The sequence below is a fragment of the Plecotus auritus genome, assembly GCF_963455305.1.
Source record: "Plecotus auritus genome assembly, chromosome: 8".
Taxonomy (NCBI): Eukaryota; Metazoa; Chordata; class Mammalia; order Chiroptera; family Vespertilionidae; genus Plecotus; species Plecotus auritus.
Genome location: NC_137782.1, coordinates 33,048,808 through 33,069,915, shown reverse-complemented (window position 1 = coordinate 33,069,915; position 21,108 = coordinate 33,048,808). Strand labels below are relative to the sequence as shown.

The 21,108-nt window shown below is 38.8% G+C and overlaps 1 protein-coding gene across 4 annotated transcripts in view; it reads right to left on the bottom strand.

Moving 5' to 3' along the window:
- The window catches only part of PIEZO2 (piezo type mechanosensitive ion channel component 2), a 348,935-nt gene that overhangs the window by 102,516 nt on the left and 225,311 nt on the right, over positions 1 to 21,108 (bottom strand). For all 4 annotated transcript variants that reach the window (XM_080684987.1, XM_080684989.1, XM_080684988.1 and 1 more), the window contains exons 8-9: positions 5,445 to 5,607; positions 2,185 to 2,301 (exon numbers count right to left, since the gene is read on the bottom strand). In XM_080684987.1, the coding sequence (XP_080541113.1) occupies positions 2,185 to 2,301; positions 5,445 to 5,607 (280 nt within the window). The remainder of the gene's footprint in view (positions 1 to 2,184; positions 2,302 to 5,444; positions 5,608 to 21,108) is intronic.

Genomic DNA, 21,108 nt, shown 5'->3' with positions numbered 1-21,108 from the left:
GCATTCAATCTGTGGTGATATGTTGTGTTGGTTGAAGTATGAGAAGAAAATCTGGTACACTGAGATTTGTAGTTGGCAAAGGAAGCAGTATTTCAATAGTCTATCCTGATAATGGTAGATAATTTTATTTGCTACTGCATCAAATTCAGTAAATGGTAGGAACTTGGAGGTTAGTTGCAATGTGAAATCTGAAATCAAATCAAACTTTACACAGTGTTTCATCACAATCCATTGATATACTGGCATGCTCGGAGATATTGCAGGTTTGGTTCCATTCCACTGCAATAAAGTGAGTATTGACATAAAGCAAGTCATCACCTTTTTGCTGGTGGAGGGTTTGCCTTCAATTTGAAAAAGACACATCTGTGAAGCGCAATAAAGCAAAGCACAATAAAGCAAGGTATGCCTGTACCTTGCACCTTGCATGGATCTTTTACCCACACATCGCAATATCAGATGTTGGTGATTTGCTTCAGTGAGTCATACAGCCCTACCAGTACTGACATATTTCATCACACAATATTTAAAACTGCACATTTGTTAATATCAGCACTGATTTTACCAGAATAGTCCTTACATATTGGGAAGTTTTTAAGCCCCTGGTAGTAGATACAAATTTTTCAATCATTGAATTTTCACTCAGAAGTTCAAATTTTATCATTGGCGACAAGTGCTGTGAGCTGGTGCCTTGAAAAGATGGGCTCACTATATTTATTTTCCAGTAACTGTTTGCCAAACACCCACACCTTGAGTAACCACAATCTGTCTATCAGCTATTCTTTCAAGTAAACCTGGTGTTCAGCAGAAAACGGCTAGTTCAACCCACACTTCCAATGACCAGTCAAATGCTTTCCATCGACACAGCTGCCATACTTCAGTAGGTGGCACTTTGTGCCGACTCCTTATTTTGTCACACATAATATTAAAAAGACGTGTGCTCCAAGGTTGAGACTTAAGAAAATTAATAAAAAGTTCTGGTTCATCATGGATATACTTAAATGGAACTGGCCTTTTTGCTTTGCTTTTTGCAAGTGTGTGGCCATGAAGACTTGACCATGACTGTAGGGGTTCATGCCACTGCCTTGGTTTGTGCTTTTGTACCATCAGAAAAAAAATTCGTTAGCACAACGAAAGGTAAATATTTAACCAACTATTACAAAAAGAGTTTTGAGCTCGTGGATTGCTGTAAGGGCCTCAGGAATCCCCAAAGGTGCACTGACCTCACTTTGGCAACTGCTGTGCTGTCCTTTGTGGATATCATCACTTCGTGAAATGAGCAGGATCATCTGAAACATGGTGTAATGAGAGAGGCAAGGGACCCTGGACATCCTCAGATATCCGAGGGTGCCATGTCTTCTCCACATTGCTGCCAGCTCCCTAAGACAGCGTTTTCATTGCTCTACCCTCTCTCAGCACAGGATGGCCATGCATAGAATAAGACCATGTGTCTTAGAGAAACTCGCCTACCACCAAATAAATCAGAGCACCTGCTCCTCAATACTCTGACATGCTACAAAGCAAAACTGCTGACCCCATCCAAGAAAAATAAGATTCTTTGTCTTTGGAACATTGCAAATGGGACATTTTAGCCAGTCAGTATAGCAATGATTGAGTTGAGTTCAAAATGGTTAATATGTGCTCAAAACGTTATATGAATTACCCAATTGTGACTCACTTTTCCTTGTCAATCCATAATGTTGCTTCACAGTAGTAAGGGACACCTAATTGTATTCATATAGATTGTTTTGATCTTCTCTAAGTGGTTTCTTGAGTTATTATTGTGGCTGGCTACCTAATAGAGTGAAAGTATTATCTGCAATGTATTTCAACACTGAGACTTTCACTACCCAGTGCTAACAGATTACTTCCTTAGGTTTTGATTGTTTTAATACAGCTTTATTTTTTTAACTGAAGAACATTCTTTCTATTTAGGATTAAGAGACTTCAGTGGAAAGCACAGAAATACAGAATGATGTCTCATAGAGTACAATGGAGCCATGGTATACCCTTTGGAGGCACTATGCTTCCTCTTGAATAAAGCTCTCCGCTACTAAGACTTCAAAGTCAACCCATTTCTATAAACTGAGCAACTTGAGATTGATACTATATGACCTACATTCAGCAATATAATATGAAAATAGCAAAATAAAGTAGGAAATGGAAATTCCTTTCTTAGTGTCTTACTTTTCTCTCATCAGTTGGGTAATGGGTTGCATACCACAGGCTCCGCCTCCTCTCAGCTGTTATTTGGATGGGACTACAGGCCAGGGCTCTCTCCTCCTTGGTCCTCTCATCCTGCACCTGAGACACAGAATAATAACTCACAGGACCAGCCCTGCTTCCCGGAGCAGTTCCCTCAACCACCGGAGTGACCAGGGAAACTTTCCAGCTTTGCTTTGATATGATAATTTTTAAATTAATGTATACAATGTAAGAGATTTTATCAAGACACTTTCAAAAATAACAAAAATGCTGTCATTTAAATGCTCAGCTCATCATTATTAATGTTCCTGATTACTATTAAGCCCCATCAATTATAGGAATATGTTCTGATGTTAAACATCCACAGCCTCTCCATGTGTGTTCTAAACACTAGAAGACAACTATGCAAATGGTTCCTAGAGGAAGAGCTTTACAATAAAAGTCCACAGTTAACTATGTAACCCAGCCATGGACAATCTTTAATTAAGAAGAAATTTATTAAAGCCAAAATCACCTAGAGTTTACACACAATATTAAGCAAGAATATATCTTATTCACAAAACTGTGGCCTTGCCTAAGAAGACATTGGCCTAAATTAGACAATTGGTCTGGGAGAGATGATAAAGAGAGGGTATAAGGAACAGAATGCTGTCTCAACAAAGATGGCCAATACAAAGGGAATTAACCACTGATTCTGGAGCAGAGGGAGGGACATAGTCCTACTGCCCAGTTCCCCAGTTCCAGTGCCAGCATGCAGCACCCATGGAAACACTCAGGCACACTGGGTGGAAATTCACACTTGCCAGGTGGGAGTCCATATGTTACATTCATGTTTTGACACCTGCTTCTCTCTCTCTCTCAAACATGTACGGTAGACTTTTACCACAGAACTAACCTTAATTTGCTGGCTGGCATTTTTCACGCCATGTGCCTGGTGATCTGGAATTATGATACAATCGGTCACCTGTCTTCCATCATTGCTTCGATGAGCCACCCCCTGCAGCCCCTGTGATTTGTAATACTGCTATTAACTGTGCAGGCTGTACCTGGGTGGTCTTCCTAGCTGCCTTCCTTTGTCCCCACATGCCCTGCGGCTATGGAAGCCCAGTGTCTCATTTGAACGTCTCATCCGTTGGAGTAGGGATAACTCCTGCACCTTTGTGACAGCGGGACAGCCAGGGCACACAGCGCCGGCCATTCTGCGGGTCCGCCTGAGAAATCTGAGAAAGCTAAGGGCACTTACAAACTCTTACCGACTCAAATTCCTTGAAGTAACTTTCGTCAATTATAAAACACTGTTCAGAAATAGTTCCCATAATACATTTTAGTTTCTTTTGTACACGCATTTACTAGTGCATATATACATATTCATATTCGTATGTGGTTTTGTGGTGGAAGCAAACACAATAGACACTTAAAGGATTTTACTGGCACACCTGAATTTCAGAAGGGAGCTGGATAAACACATAACTGATGATAAGCTGGATTCCCTACGACCCCATGAAGCATTTTGTTACTATGCAACTGCCATCAGTGGGCCCCACAGAAAGGTGATACATGAGAACCCTGTGAACTAGGATGGCTTCCCGGCCCTCATCCTCTGGGACTGGCTGCACAATGGGGAGGTGGCTTCACACAGGAGCGGGAATAGAACAGAGGCCCAGGTTTCAGGTGGCATTTTTGCCAGGAATGGATAGACACATGCATCCTACCCAGTGTCATTGTACTGTCTGCCTCAGATCCCATTTACTTCTTGTGGCTCTTTTTCTCCTGTAAAATGTACAGTTTGTTGCTGCTCTATCCTCAGCACCCAGGTTTGTGTCTGAGACAGTGGCTTGTGATATACAGGGTATCCAAAAAATGTATACACACTCTGAATAATTATAAAGGCAGTGTTTATTAAAATACATTTCATTTCAAAATGTAATAGAAATCAGCTGTTAAAGTGCATATACATTTTTCTAGGACACCCTGTATATTTGTTGACTGGCTGCCTGGCTGAATAAATGAATGAATGAGGGGATTAGTCTGTGGGTGTGAATACAGAAAAAGGGAAAGTAGACAACCAGGGCCCCAAGCTAGAAGTAATATGAGAGGAGGCATGACAGGATCACAGAGACTTCAGCCCAGCCGCGCTCATCAGAACCGCCTCGAACCTGTGGACCCCTGTCCCGGCAGGTGCTGGATGGAAGGTGTGTCAACCTGTCTCTACTACTTGCCTCCCTCACATACCAATAAGCTGCCTTAATAACTGAACTTTTTTTTTAAGTAACATTTTATCTACCATAAAATTTTATAATTTCTAAAAAAATCCACAAAGAATAAAAAGACAGTCTGGTAAATCCAAGATTTATAAAAAGCATGCACAAAACTCATGGTATTTAGATAAATAGAAAATGTTTATATAAGTGGCACTTTTGAAATGCAACTTTTTTCTACTCTCTATTACACATTCACATACACACACTAATTGAAAATATGCTAACACCAAGGTCTGAAAAAGCAGTTCAGCATTTCCTAAATGAATTTCTCTCACATTTACTGGATAATGCAGCTGTTAATACTGCACAAGCACAGTGAAGCAATTTTTAATGACTTTCAAACAAAGATAAAGGGGTTTTTCTCCCTCAAAACATGTTTTAATCATGAAAACAACTGAGCTTCTTACAGACATTGAGGTTCTATCATGCCATCAGTGCTTAGAGGATAGAGGTCTGAGAAATTTGGAAAACTCCACTCACTGCGAGAACACGGTATATAGTCACTGAAAACCTAGCTTTGTTGTTAAACATTAGTTTGAATCTGGTTTCTACTCTCCAGTAGGTGTGTGATTTCAGACCACTTTACCACTCTAACCTCATTTTACTCATCTCTAAGCTGGGTACAATACTACTCTTCAGAATAGGTAGTGGATTGAAAAAGACAATGCATGTAAACAGCCTCGCGTATGGCCTGGCACTTTGTAAGTGCTCAATAAAAATGAGTCTTCCGTTCTCCACATCATCTATCATTCTTAGCAGCTCATGTTGATAGTATCAAAGGGAAGCTGGTCTTTGTTCTGATAGTATTTGTACTTAGTACTCTTTGTAGAATCAAAAAACACTATAAGCAGAACTCTACAGTTCGGGGAATATAGTATTGCTACCGATACGATATTGAACACTTAATAGGAAAGAACCATTTCACCTGGGGTTTTCCAGGTTACTTTGCAGACAAGATCACAAAAACCCTTTGATCCTTACAAGCGGCTCCTGCAGCCAGATGCGGATCAGAGTTGCCAGCGTGTAGTACATCACCAGCAGCAGGATGGGGTTGGCGTGGTGGTACCATGACAGGTCTGGGTTTGCTACAATCTTCCACGTGCTGGAACAGTCTGTTTGAATCACTGATTTGATACCAAACAACCTGTCAAAAATAAATAAAAATATTTTAAAAACATAACAAACTCTGTGTCCTTAATACAGAAAAGAAAAATCTTGTTTTTAGTCCATTCATGAGCTCTTCTTAAGTTAATCCATCTTATTCTAGATATTTCATTACTCTTCTGTACATATAACTACATCTTTAAATAATGTATGTATTTATATATGTCCTTAAATCATATATGTATGTTAGTATGTGTGTGTGTGTATATATATATAAATGTTGCCAACATTAGCCAGATGACCTTTACATTGGTTCAAAGATCTAGCTAATACTAAATCCTTGCACACCTATTAGAAATTTACATTTTAATTGTCAATCAGCCCTATTTGAACATGCTTTATTGAAATGTCAGGTCAGTAGTAACATGCTACTAAATCCAGGTCAATGAGCACATGTTTAGTATTTGGTAGGATTTAGCATTAGCTATTCAGTTAGTGTTGATATTATTGGGCAAATGTTAACATTGGAAACTATTCTACAATTCAGTCATAAAAGCCAGATATTATATACTATAGTTTCTGTTAGATATATTTCCACCTAACTTTATTTATGGGCAATTAGATTTTTTACTTTGAAATATAATTATTTACTTTGAAACATATTTAATGAGGTGTTTTAAATTCTGAAATTTTTTATGTTCCTTCTACTAATAATCAGAATGTATCTAATTATATAATGAGAAAATATGTAAAATACAATTCATTTAGAAATTCACTTTATATGAATTTTTCTAATAACTTATTCTATTAAATAAATAAAACTTTAACATGTTGAGTCTCATATCTTTCTATCATTCCTATTTCTTACATGTGAAATTCCTTTGATTTTTATGTTACATTCTTCATTCAGTTATAAGACCTTCCAAGACTAAATGTCCCTCACTCATAAACCTTTATGTTTATTATTGTTTTCTCTCACAAAACAAGTAGAGTACTGGTGAACTTCTGAACCCAAATTTTAAGATAAACTACATAGAAATTAAACTTGTCCACTTCATAGCCCTGGGGAGGTGGAGGGATGAGGGAGGCATTTTCTGCAGAACTGGCTTGCTGGCAGCTAGTGGCAGACTTGTTTCCAGGAGAAATTTCAGCCCAGAATGGGCAACTGTGGCTCGGATTGTCTGGGATGTGGCGACACTCAAGGAGTAGCGTGGCATGAGGATGTGGCAATAATCATGACACTGGCACTTGGTGAATGACTGAGGGCTCAAGGAACACTAGCCCAGGGAGACAAGCCCAGTTCAGTGCTTAAGGAGCTGTACAAGGATGAAGCAGAGTCCTGGGGCTCTGAGATCCCTTCCATGTGCTTCTTCTCCTTTGGAACATCAAACCACTGTGGCATCTGCAGCATCTCCCCGCTCCAGCTGGAGTCCCCTTGGGATCCTTTAAAGCACCACTACCTGGCCCTACTCGGACTAGCTGAGATCTCTTTGGGTAAAGCTGAAGGTGGTAGAACATTTACAAAGCTTCCCTGCGGGTTATTTGCAATGAGAGCTGCGAATAACCTCTCTGAGACTATGTTTACTACAAAGATAAGTAACTCTATAGTACACATTGTACAAAAACGAAGCAGGTTGTAAAAATACATCACCTCAGAGAGGCTGCGAGAGCCAGGCTGACTATTTAAGTCTCTATCTTCCCTCGGCTTAGACAAAGCTTATCAAGCTTCTTGGGTCTCCAGAGACCCTTCCTCCTTTCCCTCAGCTTCAGGTCAAATACACTATCTTGCCTCAGTTTGGAACCTCAAGACTCTGCTTACAAACACATTTATGCAAATCCTTTGTTTGGAGAACATATTAGTTTACTCTTTTCCTAAACTCAAAGTTCCACTGGTAAATACATCTTTAGGCCAGGTTAACATTCCTCTCTAATCTTTGTTTTCACTGCTTTTCTACAGAGCTCATGCCTTTCTGTGAGGTAGGAGAGTGGGATATGGGGTGATTCACAGTATGGCCTTGAGAGTGAAATTTGAGTTCAAACTCTGGCTTTGCCATTCCTATCCTGTGCCTTGGGGTAAATAACTTATCTATACCTCAGTTTTCTTATCTTTAAAATGGGGATAATAGAACCTACCTTATAAAGTTGTTGGAAGCATTCAATGAATTAGAACTTGACATTGGTAAGTATTCAATAAACCTAAATTATGATAATGATTAACCCAGTCCTACAGTATAAAGTAGGTGCCTCATTTTCCTTTCACACTTCCTCCCAGGGTCCCAGAGCCTTCTTGGGAGAACACAGCAAACAGTGATTGAGTCCTATCCAATGCCAGACACTGTACATCCACAGCCTGCTTTAGCACCTCACTGATTCCATGAGGTAAATATTATTCAACCACCCACAAGATGAGGAGGGCAGAACTCCAGTCTCACAATGAGGGAGCCAGGCAATTGGGACCCAGGTCTGTTTGAATTCCAGAGTCCTTCCTCCCCTCATGAAGCGAAGCTGCCAATTAAAGGCAAAATGCCTGGAACAGGCGCAGGAGAAGGACTTTCCTTCTTGCTTGAGAAAGAAGCACCCAGTTCCCTTTGCTCACACCCTCCTCCGTCTCTCACGTTTACAAGCACATTATTATAGACTCTCCGAGGATGAAGGTCGCACAAATGACCTCAGTCTCTTTGGTAAGGAGGTGGAAGACACAGGATGAGAAATAGATGTTCCAAATTTAGAATACTGAGCAAGAAGCCACTGAAGAGTTTTTATTGTCAAATATAAAACAGAACTTTCTATAAAGACAGAGAAACTTTACAGAAACCTGTTCTACATTTTTCCAACATTCTTTACATCACCAATTCATTTAAAAATGTACATAATGTTAAACTGGAAATATGCATATGAAAACACTACACAATAAAACTCCTAACCAAGTTCATACATTTCTAGTAATTCTCACTAAATCCTAATTCTAACAAGCAGTATCTTAGCAAAGGCTTGATTACAAAGATCCAACAGAAATTTTCATATTAATTTCCGTTATGGAAAAACATTTACTTACTCTGATAGTATAATAAATACCATTGTCAGAAATAGATATAAACAAGTCAAAATAAGCCAATGTCACTTATGATTCAATTTCCTTCCTATTTGAACATAAAAAAACACACACAACACTTCTGTTTTTATAGACACTTCGTAAGATTCCCTCAGTTACTGGATTACAATAACAAATTCCCATAAAATGGAATAAAATAACTCTTTGAAATCACTTCCCTTATTATACTAACTCCCCCTGACTGATTATTACTGAAATTTATAATGCTAAATCTTAATAATGAGTAATAAAGCTGCTACCATATCAGCAGCCAATCTGAAGCTGATTTGACTCATTTTTTTAGGGCTTGAAGATTTTTGAGCAGAAATATATCTCTGCAATCACTGACCTCTAACCCTCCACTCATATCTCCACTCAGTAACCTACCTCCTTTCTGGCCCAGATAAGAATTGCTCAAGGTCATATATTAGATTGAAGAAAAGAGCTAGATTTAGATAAAAGGATTCTTGAAAACAGCCATCAATCCTTGGTAATTCCACTACTTTGATGCTAATGGCTAGACTGAGGTAATGAGGTCTATAATCCTATCTAATAAAGAGGGAATATGCAAATTGACTGTCACACCATCACAAAGATGGCGACGCCCATAGCAGAGGCAGGGTTTCTGTAACACAAGATGGCTGCACATACAGCAGAGGCTGAGTTCCTGTAATGAGCCTTAACAATGAGGCTGCGTGGCACTGGGCCGGGGCAGGGGACCTGAGGCTGCACCCCCCCGCCCCGGCATCAGGCTAGGGGACCTGAGGCCGCGCTCCCCATCCTGGCACTGGGCCGGGGGACCTGAGGTCACACCCCCCTCCTGGCGGGGCTTGATAGGGGACCTCAGGCCATGCCCCTGGCCCGGCGGGGCTTGACGGGGGACCTCAAGGTGCACTCCCTGCCCTGGTGCCAGGCCGGTGGACCTCTGGCCATGCTGCCTGCCTGGTGCCAGGCCAAGGGACCTCAGGCTGCGCCCCCCGCCCTTGTGCCAGGCTGGGGGATCCGAGGGTGCACTGGGGGACCTGAGGCTGCACCCCCCGCCCGTCATGCGCCGAGGGACCTGAGGCTGTGCCCCCCACCCAGCGGGGCTTGATGGGGACCTGAGGCTGTGCACCCCCCACCTGGCGGGGCTTGACAAGGGTGAGGCCAGCTGGGTCTGGATCTCGCCCAACAGGGGTGGGGCTGGTTGGCTGGGTCTCGAATGATTTTGAGGCACTGCAGGTGGGCGGGGACTTGACTCTGGGTCCCGTGACGTGTCCCAGACTCTAACAGGAGGAAGATTTTCATATACATTTTACTAATTTTCTTTTATCTCTGGCACTTCTATTATAGAGAAAGGGCAAATAGCAATATTAAAATACTTCCTCTAATTAATCCCCTTTTAATGTGCATGAATTTTGTGCACCAGGCCACTAGTATAATCTATATAAAGTAATATCACAGAATGTGTCATGTACTAGCTTCTCAAGAAATTATGGTTACTATTATTATTATTGTTATTACTATTAAGCATAATATGAACTTGGTTTATGACATGGTCATAGCTCTATTTATAATATCATATTGATATTGCTGGAAAATAAAAATAGATAAATGTCCTCTTTAAGATGGAACAGAACCACAATCACCCTCAAGAAAAAAGCTGGGTGGTAATATTTGAAAGAGTTTGGGTGAGATGGTAGGGAGGCTGTGCCAAATTTATAACATTTAATTATTAATATTATTATTAATCATTAGGTTATTTATCAAGAAAAATCTATCTCATTTTGGTAATGTGATCAAAGAAAGGAGAAGAGGACCACTGAAGACACTCAGCTGTAGGTTCGTTTCTGCAAAACAGACATTCTTCTGTTGCTGTGCATATGTGCACTCTCAAACACATATATGTATGTTAGTTTCTGTATTAAACAAAGAAATATTTTTCGCACAGAAATGGCCCACAACTACTTTCCAATCCAAGAAGAATGTGAATGAGGCGAGGGCGATGTGTAGTCTTGTTTTGACAGTAACAGGACATAGGAAGCATTGCTCCTGGTGGGCTTGATTTCAACAGTCTTCACTAACTTTGTTGTTATGATTTTCCAAGTCTAGAACAGGGAAAGTCTGTGGGTTCAGTGATCCTCAAAAAGAAAAAGAAATCCTCTCTAAGTGGGCAACACAGAATTTCCCGGGGTCACTCTTTCCCCCTTCTTGACTACCCTCACCCTCCACCCCCATCTTTCTGATAAATTTGCCTGCAGAATGCTCCAGCAAACTGAACTCTTGGGAATGGGTTGGTGGAGTGGATACTAAGGAAGGACTATCCTTGAGAATGTTGGGGCCAGCAGGCAAGCTGAGAACTACCAGTAGATGGTGTCCGAATCTCTTCCCATTCCAAAATTCTAACGTGCGATCAGGATGAGTAAAGTGCACAGAACTGTTGGCAGGGGGAAACAGAATTCGTTTTCATGTATGAGTGAAAGCAAGGATGCACTGTCAAACAAGCAAGGGAACTCAGATGTCCACAGAATGCCGGGTTTGTGTTTCCAACCCTCTTAAAACATTTCCTCTGCGTTAGACAAATGTCTTTGCAGGAACAAGATTGGATCTATCTTTAAGGGACATTTCTAGCACAGTTCTTCTCTTTCTTATGGCATCCCATTCCTATGAGCATAATACTGCTTTTTACACATGAGTTTTTGCTACTTTGGCTTCCAATTCCATTTTTTTCTCCGTGTATTGCATCATATGAAAAACACAGCCAATGTTTAACCATCCTTTTTCATTAGTCTCTTACTTATGCTTTAAACACGTTTCCATGCCAAACCTTTAGACACTTTTTGTGTGAGGGAAAATTGAAATCTGACAGGTTTCACACTACATTGTTTTTTTAAGCTTAGAAAAACTTTGCATTGAGACCCCTGAGCTCTGCATCATGGCTTTGAAGTCTTTTTTGGCACATACATGTCTTAACTATTTGCCAATTTTCTGTAATTGGACTTTATGCTACATGTGCAGAACTCTGCCTTATAATAAAAACGTTCTGTGCAAAGGACAATTTTGTACCAGGTAGAAGGTGTGCTGTCTTCAGAACTATGATTGTTGATGGACAAGTTGCAGCCATTTGGAGGTTCCTTTCCATTTAACTATTAAAGGCACTCTACCTTCTCTGAAGTCACATCCAGGGTTCATAAGAGAACATTTATACTCTATGAGCATTTTAAATATATGGTCCATTTCCTTGCCTAAACACATTTTCACCTCTGAGAGAAATGTGAAAAATGAGTCGGGACCAGTCCTCCCAGGACCAGTTAGTTTCTCATCCAGGCCCCTTCCTGCACTGCTTCTTATGACAACAAGACCAAGCTCAACACATAGGCTGTGCAACCTTCCATACTGAGGGGCACAAAGTAAGAAGTAGTAAATGTAGGCACTTCTATTACATGTAACTATAACTTTCCCCAAGTAGCTATAATGTAAACATGGATTTAAATACCTCATTTTAGAGTCCAATATAGTTAATAACTGATGAAGTTACAAAGTGGGAGAGAAGGAGACCAACACCAAATAAGTGATTCCTATGATGAAATAGGTACTGTGTTGATGAATCAAGGTACTATTTGCTGTTGTTTTCATTATACATGGAAATTTTAGGCACAAATGACTGACAAGGTAATAAGTGGTGAGGCTTATGACAACAGGTCTGTTGGCTTTCAATCACACCACCCTATTTCTCAGATGCACTACGTGGTAATATAAGAAAACCGTAAGAATATTAGGAAACCTAAGGAAAGGGAAGTTCCTTTATTACAGGATTCATTTATTAAGTCATCCTTTTATTTGCTGAGTCCTAACTCTGTGTTGTTGGCTATAGTTAGTGCTAGGGATACAACACTATTCCTAGGTAAATACAACACTATTCCTTTTATCAAAGAGTACCACTTTCTAAAGACAACATTACTCAGATATGGTGGAATACTTTTGGGAAATTGGCGCTGACTTGTCCTCCCCCTAGCAAGATTATTGCCAAGATTTTCCTCCCATGGAGTTGCTTTGCCTTGATGGTTTGGGAGTTTCACTTCCTAAGAGAGTAGCTTCTTTATGCTCTTGCATTTTAATTTATAGGAAGGACACTAAAGGGAAAGTTGAAAATTAAAAACTAAGGAATTTAATTTAATGCCAGAAAGGTCAGAGAAATGTAAGGGGAAAAGACTGGATAACTGCTCTCACAGGAGAAAGCACTGCCATAACATTCCATGAAATATTCTTGTAACATGATCCAATGTTAGGTATTCACAAACATTTTAATGTATAACATGTATCATGCAAATATAGCTCAAAGTAATTTTAAAGAAAGACAAAGGTTATGTTTATGGAAAAAATCCACTTCCATCAGTAAATGTTGAATAAGTTAATTATTGATTTTCCCTAAATTAAATTTTTATTTGTTTGACTTAGTAGCCACATAAACCAGTTCCAAACCCAACAAATCATGGTAATGGATGTTAGAGCTGCTTCTTTTTTACTCAGGGTAACAGTGGTCAGGAAGGTGACTATAACAATTTTTCATCAGTATGAACTTCAGGTATGATTTCTTCCACAATTTTATGTGAAACCAGTCCTTTTGAGAACAGGTGGGAAAATCTAACTCCAAAAATAAAGTATGTATAGTTTGCAAACAAGCACCCACATATCTGATTTTGATAATAAAAGGCCCATTCCTCATAAAAGGTGTGATGTTAAAATCCTGGAATTGAATCCATTAAGTACTCTGAAAGATATTCTACATAAACATATTAGATCTGCTATCTGAACCAGGCTTATAATTGTCACGGTTGCCAAATTCTTCCTGATAACCACATTGGGGACTAGAGACCAGCTCCTCCAGAACGGTCAGAAAAATACATACATTTCCCTTGCCGAATAAATTTTCAGATTATTAAACAATTCCTTCGCATAAGTGATGCCACAGATACACCACTTAAATGTTTGGTGTGAGCAGAGCCTGCATGTGATTGATAAAGAAAAGGACTCTTCATGTGTTTGCCAGCCTCGGGTTTGAGATGATTGTAGAGGAATGGATAAATAACTTTCTGAACTTTTTTTTTAAAGGATGTTTTTTAATGGATAAATAACTTTCTGAACTTCTGTCATCAGCACCCATGATGACACAAAAATTTGTTTCTTGTTAAGATAAATAACAGAGATTGAATTAACCTTCTGACTGGACCAACCAAAATATATATGCAACAATAATTTGGTGGACACTGCATATCAGGCAATGAAGAATAGTAATCTTTAAGGAATGAGAGAAAACAAGATAATCTCTAAAGTTGCCCAATATTACTGAATTGAGAGAGTTTCCAGTATTGAAATGGCCTCTCCCAGTGCTGGGAGGAGAAATCCAGGAAGTGTCTGCCAAGTTCCCTGAGTTGAAGAGATGTAGCTTGCAATTAAAAAGAGTTTAGGGATGCTGCAGTACCTAAATTTCAGAGGACAGAGTACCTGAGAGGAAATAACTTTATATAGACAGAACTCCAGAGACCGAAAGAAGGTCATCTTTAAACTCGCCAGAGTACAGTCCAGTGCATATATGTGAGGAAACTACTCTAGACTGACAAAACAAACAAACAAACAAACAAACAAACAAACAAACAAACAAAAAAACCTACCAGAAAGGATTGGATTTAACAGTACCTGCTGTTCATACAGGCCAGGGAGTGCCTATCCCACGAGCCAGAGTAAAATCTTTATGATCATAGAGCATTGGGTAGAGTACACAGAAGAACCTTGACTCGGTAGTGAGAAATAATCTATCCAATTGAGCAATGCATTTGTTCTTCCTAAAAAATCTTAAAAATAAGACTTGAATGGCTCAAACATGTCCATACAATTTAATTGCCTCCTAGAATACACAGTATGAGTAATGTTAAGAATACAAAATATTTTTGCCCTGACCGGTTTGGCTCAGTGGATAGAGCATCGGCCTGCAGACTGAAAGGTCCCAGGTTCGATTCCGGTCAAGGGCATGTACCTTGGTTGCGGGCACATCCCCAGTAGGAGATGTGCAAGAGGCAGCTGATGGATGTTTCTCTCTCATCGATGTTCTAACTCTCTATCCCTCTCTCTTCCTCTCTGTAAAAAAATCAATAAAATATATTATTAAAAAAAATTTATAAAAAAAAAGAATACAAAATATTTTGCACCCAACAAGGTAAAAATAGCAATGTCTGGCATCCAAGCAAACATTACCAAGTATACAAATTATAAACAATTTAAAGGGGTGAAAAATAAATATTGAAACTGACCCAAATTTGATAGAAATGCTAAATCAGTAACTAAAGTTACATAGACATATTCACGTATACAAAAAGCTATATAAAGACATAGAAGATAAAAAGATACAAGACTCAATGCTTGATCCAATAGCACATATACTAGAACTGGGACAATGGAGAGATTAGAATGGCCCCTGCACAAAGATGGCATGCAAATTTATAAAGTGTTCATGTTTTTATTGGACAGATACATGTGCAAAAATGAAACTAAGCCATATTCTTACACCATATACAAGATAAATTTAAAATAAAAACTTAAATGTAAGACTCAAAACCATAAAACTCTTAGAGAAAATGTGGGCAGTAAACTCTATGACATTTTTCTTAGCATATACGAAGAAACAGGAAAATATGACCTATTAAAAAGCACAAAGTAAATTGATATAAATCATACCAGGAGACACACAGACATTGGGCTTACTAGACCAATACTTTTATAAAACTGTCTTAAAGATGCTTAAAAAACTAAATAAAACCATGGACAAAGGCAAGAAAATGATCAACAAAATTAGAATATCAATAAAGAGAGAGAAATTGTAAAAAGACACAAAAAAAGTGTCTGGTGCTGAAAAGGACTGCAATAATAAAAAAATAATAATAACTCCTGCCCTGGATGGTGTGGCTCAGTTGGTTGAAGCGCTATCCTGTTCATTGAAAGTTTGCCAGTTTGATTCCTGGTCAGGGCACATGCCTAGGTGGCGGGTTAGATCCCTGGTGGGGATGTGTACGGGAGGCAACTGATCAATGTTTCCTTCCCTTCTCCTCTCTCTAAAAATTAGTAAAACATATCTTTGGGTGAGGATTTTTTTTTTAAAGGTGCAAAAACAAAATAACTGCAGTGAAAACATACACTATAGGGGTTCAAAAGCAGATTTAAGGAGGCAGAGATAGGATAAGTGAACTTAAAGATAGAGCAATTGAAATTATCAAGTCTGAGGAATAATACAAAAAAAATGAAGTAAAATGAACAGAGCCTAAGGCAGTGGTCGGCCAACCGCAGCTCGCGAGCTACATGCGGCTTGTGAGCCGTGGTTTGCTGGTCTGTTGACTAATGAGTTTGCCGACCACTGACCTAAGGGAACTGTGGGACACCATCAAGTGGACCAACAAATGCATTATGGGAGCCCCAGAAGGAGAAGAGAAAAAGAAAAAGTAAGAGAAAATATTTGAAGCAACAGTGGCTTAAAACTTTTCAAATATGAAGAAAATCATGGATCTTCAAGGAGCTTATAAACTCAAAAAGATGCATGCTTAGGGATATTATAAGCAAACTGTCAAAACCCAAACAAAGAATCTTGAAAGCAGCAGGAGAAAAATGATTCACCACATACATGCAATCCTTAGTAAGAATACCAGCTAATTTTTTATCAGAAACCCAGGAGTCCAGAAGTCAGTGGGTTGACATACACAAAGCACCATAAAAATAATAACTGCCAACCAAGAGTTTTATATCTGACAAAACTGTCCTTCAAAAATAAGGGGGAAATTAAGATATTCCCAAATAAATAATTGAGTTCATTGCCAATAGATCTTCCCTGAAATAATTGCTACAAGGTATCTTTCAGGGTAAAATAAAAAGATTTCAGTAAAAATGGGAAAAAAATTCAAGTCCACATAGAGGAGTTACCAAAATATACCATATTTGAACTACAAAACAAATTACATTATCTTACAACATATAAAAGAGGAAACTCAAATGGATATTAAAAAGTATTTTGAATGGATTGAAAAAGAAAACACACCATATCAAAATTTGCAGGATGTTTCTAAAGTAATGTTTAGATAGAGATTTAGATTTTTAAAACATTTTGTTTTATTTTTATTTAACTTATTGGGGTGACACTGGTTAATAAATCTATATAGGTTTCAGGTATACAATTCTACAATACATCATCTGCATATTGTATTGTGTGTTTATCACCCCAAGTCAAGTCTATTTCATTATTTATTTATTTATTTTTAATCTTTATTGTTGAAAGAATTATACATGTTCCCCTTTTCCCTCCATTGACCCCTTCTAGCCCACCGCCACCCCTTGCTCCAGGCCTTTGCCACACTATTATCTGTGTCCACGGGTTATGCATATATATCTAGTTACAGGTCGCACATCAATAACTACCTGGGGGTGAGATGAGAAAAGGAGAGAAGACAGGAAATCATGAAGGGTATAAGGAAATGTTTGGGCTTAATGGATATGTTCATTACCTTGATTGCAGTGACAATTTCATGGGTGTGTTTATATAAAAACTCATTGAATTGTATGCTTTAAAGATATTCTGTTTATTGCATAGCAATTATACCTCAAGAAAACTATTAAGAAAAGTAATTATACTACTTACACCAATAATGCATAACTAGCACATTTATGAAAACCTTTGTCAAATTTTCTCAGCAAAAAACTTCTTTAAAGAAACTCTGAAAGAAAAATCAAAGAATCTCGGTTCTTACTTTCAGAGCTAAACTCTCATCCTTGAGTCAGAGTTGCTTAGAACTAAAAAGGAGATAAAATAGCTAAAGTTACTTCATAAGCAACATTCTGAACCATAATAAGCCAAGCAGTTATGAGGCAATATCATTCACTATATTTATTTTCAAAATACTTTACAAGGCAGCCAACTTGGGCTTATTTACAACCAAACTAAATAATTAATGAGGTGTTGCTGCAATCAATTAAAATCCAGACCAGGGATGAGAATCTTAACTCTAATAAACAAGAGGGTCACACTTTCCAATAAAATGTTTGATAGCTAAATAATTGTTTTGCTCCAAAATGCCCTTTCTCAAAAGATCACTTTAGATTTATTTTTACATAAGCTGTTATCTTAGCCTGAAGGAACAGTCTATCTTTTTACCACAAGAAATTCTATCATCATTAATTTGCTATTAATGTTTAAAGTTGAAAGAACCTAAATGTACCTCCAGGCATAGTTTGTAATATGTTCATTAATACCAATCATTTAGAACAAATTTTGAAAAATATAACTTTAAATTATGTGTAGTCTTTATTCCTCTTTATGTTGTGAAAGATTAGATGTAAAACAAGTTATTTGTTTGACCAAGCAAGTGTTGACTAGAGCCCGGGGCAGGCTAGGCAGAGCTCCAGGTCTGGAGGGAACACAGAGATAAATTAGATGTGGTTCCTGCCTTTCATTGCTAGGCGAATCCTCTAACGCTGCTCCTTGCCCAGATCCAAATGCTATGCATCCAAAAGGACTAGCTCAGTCCACTTACATTAGGTGCATACGAATGGGTTGCCTCATGTCACTATGGCTATAGATGTCCCTCACATGGGCTCAAATTAGAGTCCCTGGACTTTTCAGAGTGAAAGTGCAAAGACTGAGTCACCAAAAAAATCATATTGGAATCTGGAAGTATGAAGAAATTGTTCATAAATATTTGAGGAAAATAGTAAAAACATTACTACAGGTTTACTAGTTTCTGCGGGTGATTATGCTCATATAGCTAATGGGGCACAAGCTTCGGAGTCAGGCAGGATTAGGCTCAAATCCTGGTTCTGTCATTTAATAAACATGTGGCCTCGATGTGCTATTCAACCTTTGTAATCTCAGTATTTAAAAATGAGCATAACTACTAGGCCTGTGTGGGCTTAGTAGTTAGAGCATTGACCCACACACCAAAGGACTCTTGGTCAAGGGCACGTACCTGGATTGCAGGTTCAATCCCCGGCCCCTGGTCAGGGCTCCTGGGTGAGAGACCAATGGATGTGTCTCTCTCACATAGATGTTCCTCTCTCTCTCTCCCTCTTTCACTTCTTCCCTCCCTCTGTTTCACTCTCTCTAAAAATCAATGAAAAAGAAATCCTTGGATGAGGATTTAAAAAAATAATAAATAATAAAAAATAATAAAAAGTAAGCATAACAGTAACGGTACCTACTAACTCCTAGGGTTATTATGAAAATTAAATAAGAAATACAAAGCATTAAGCAAAGTACCTCCTACACAGTGACCAGAAATGATAGCAATTTTTAATAATGTAATGTAACAAGCACCTACAAATATACTGTCTAAAACCAAAAGTCTTGTTTGAACTCAAAATTTGTAGATAAAATATATGAAAGACTATACTTACATATTGTTATCAAAGTTTTAATAAAAGGCTTGAATACCTAATTAACTATTAAGACAACTTATTTAACAAATATATTTAATAAATATCTCTTTACTGTTCTTTATATGTTCTAGGATTTTTTTGTACAAATATTAACTAATTTAATATTCATGACAAACCTATGAGGAAGGAACTATTATAATTACCCCCATTATCCTATATAATAAAACTCTAATATGCAAATCGATCAAATGGCAGAATGACCAGTCACTAGGCGTGCACTGACCACCAGGGGGCAGACACTCGACGCAGTTGCTGTGAGCACAGCGGGGTGGTGGGAGCCTCTCCCACCTCCAAGGCAGCACTAAGGAGCAGCAAGCCTGGTTTCTGGCTGAGTGGTTCTCTGCTCAGCCAGAAACCAGGCTCACAGCTGGCAAGTACAGCAGCGGTGGTGGGAGCCTCTCCTGCCTCTGCTGCAGGCAAGTGGTAAGGAGCGAGAGGTCCCGGACTGCGAGAGGGATGTCCGTGGGCCTAAGCTGGCAGGTGGACATCCCCTGAGGGGTCCCTGACTGCAAGAGCATGCAAGCTGGGCTGAGGGATCCCCCCAGTGCACGAAATTTCATGCACCGGGCCTTTAGTATATACATAAACATATATATATATATATATATGTGTGTGTGTGTGTGTGTGTGTGTGTGTGTGTGTGTGTGTGTGTTTAAAATTTCAACTTATTTCATATGCATATGATATTTCAGTTTAGGTTTGTTTAAGGAATATGTTTTATTGTATGGGAAGAATACCAAGAAACAGAATTAAATAGTATTAAATTTTCCCAGACTGGTTTTCCTGATCAGTAAAACAATGGTAGTTGTTAGACTTTTAATGAAGGAGGAAAGAAGAGTTATTTTGAAATGGATTTTATTAAACTACTGGATGCCATGTAAACTTGAAATCAGCAAGAAAAATATTACTTATCAACCCTCACATATAACAGTTTGTTTAAAAAGTTACACTGTGTATGCTTCCTACACACACACACACACACACACACACACACACACACACACTACCAAAGGAAAGTAGAACTAACATTTCTTAATTGCCTTCTGATTACCAGGCGTGGGCAGACCCTGTGTGCATCAATATTCACCACAGCACTCTGGAGCAGGGAGAGTAGCCCCATTTTTAATGTAAGTCCCCCCTCCTAAAATTAAGAATCATTATCCAAAGTCTCTCAACAATGAGAGGTAAACCTGGTCCCCAAGAAACATACTAAATATGAACGAAAATCTCTAATTCCTTCGAAAGTGAAAGCTACTTACTAGTTTAACCATGTTTATTTTAACCACCAGGGATGAAAACTATTATTGAGTTTTCTAAATAAATAAATTAAAAACCATCACTTGTTTCCAGCAAAACTAAATATTTGCCAACATCACACTTAATGAACCACATATACCATAGCCTCTTTCATTTCTCGCTGAACTGGGTTTTTAATACCTGGAGGACATGTACCACAGAGGGTGGCAGTGAGAATGCATTAAAGTTGGCCATGACCTTTCTGGGAAATAGTTTTCATATACATTTCACAGCCAGAGGCCACATCTGGGACTGGGAGTTCAGGAGAAACCTAAATAAGTTTTACATTATTTTGATACACAAGTAGATAAAATGCAAGGATTTTGGGAAACAGAGAAAGAAAATCAGCTTGGACAGAGATCTCCTCAAAGTCCACTGTGTGATCAGTGATGTTTGAGCCTGAAAGTGCTGAGGCCCCAAACAGGAACCTATTGGGGAGATACATACATAAACAGATTCCTATGGTCCACTGTAGCAAGTTCTAGAAAGCAAGTGTGTATAGGGTTATAACTTTAGTTCCTCACAGAAGAAAACTTGGAAGGTTTCAGAAGGAGGTGCTCATGCTAGGCTTTGAGAAAAGAGCAGGAACGAGCAAGATGAGGAAGGAGAGGAAGGACATTTCCAGGGAAGGAAACAGCACGAAGGGTAGAGCAGCTTAACATGCTTGGGGACCTATACGTGTGATGGAGTAGGAAGCCACTGTTT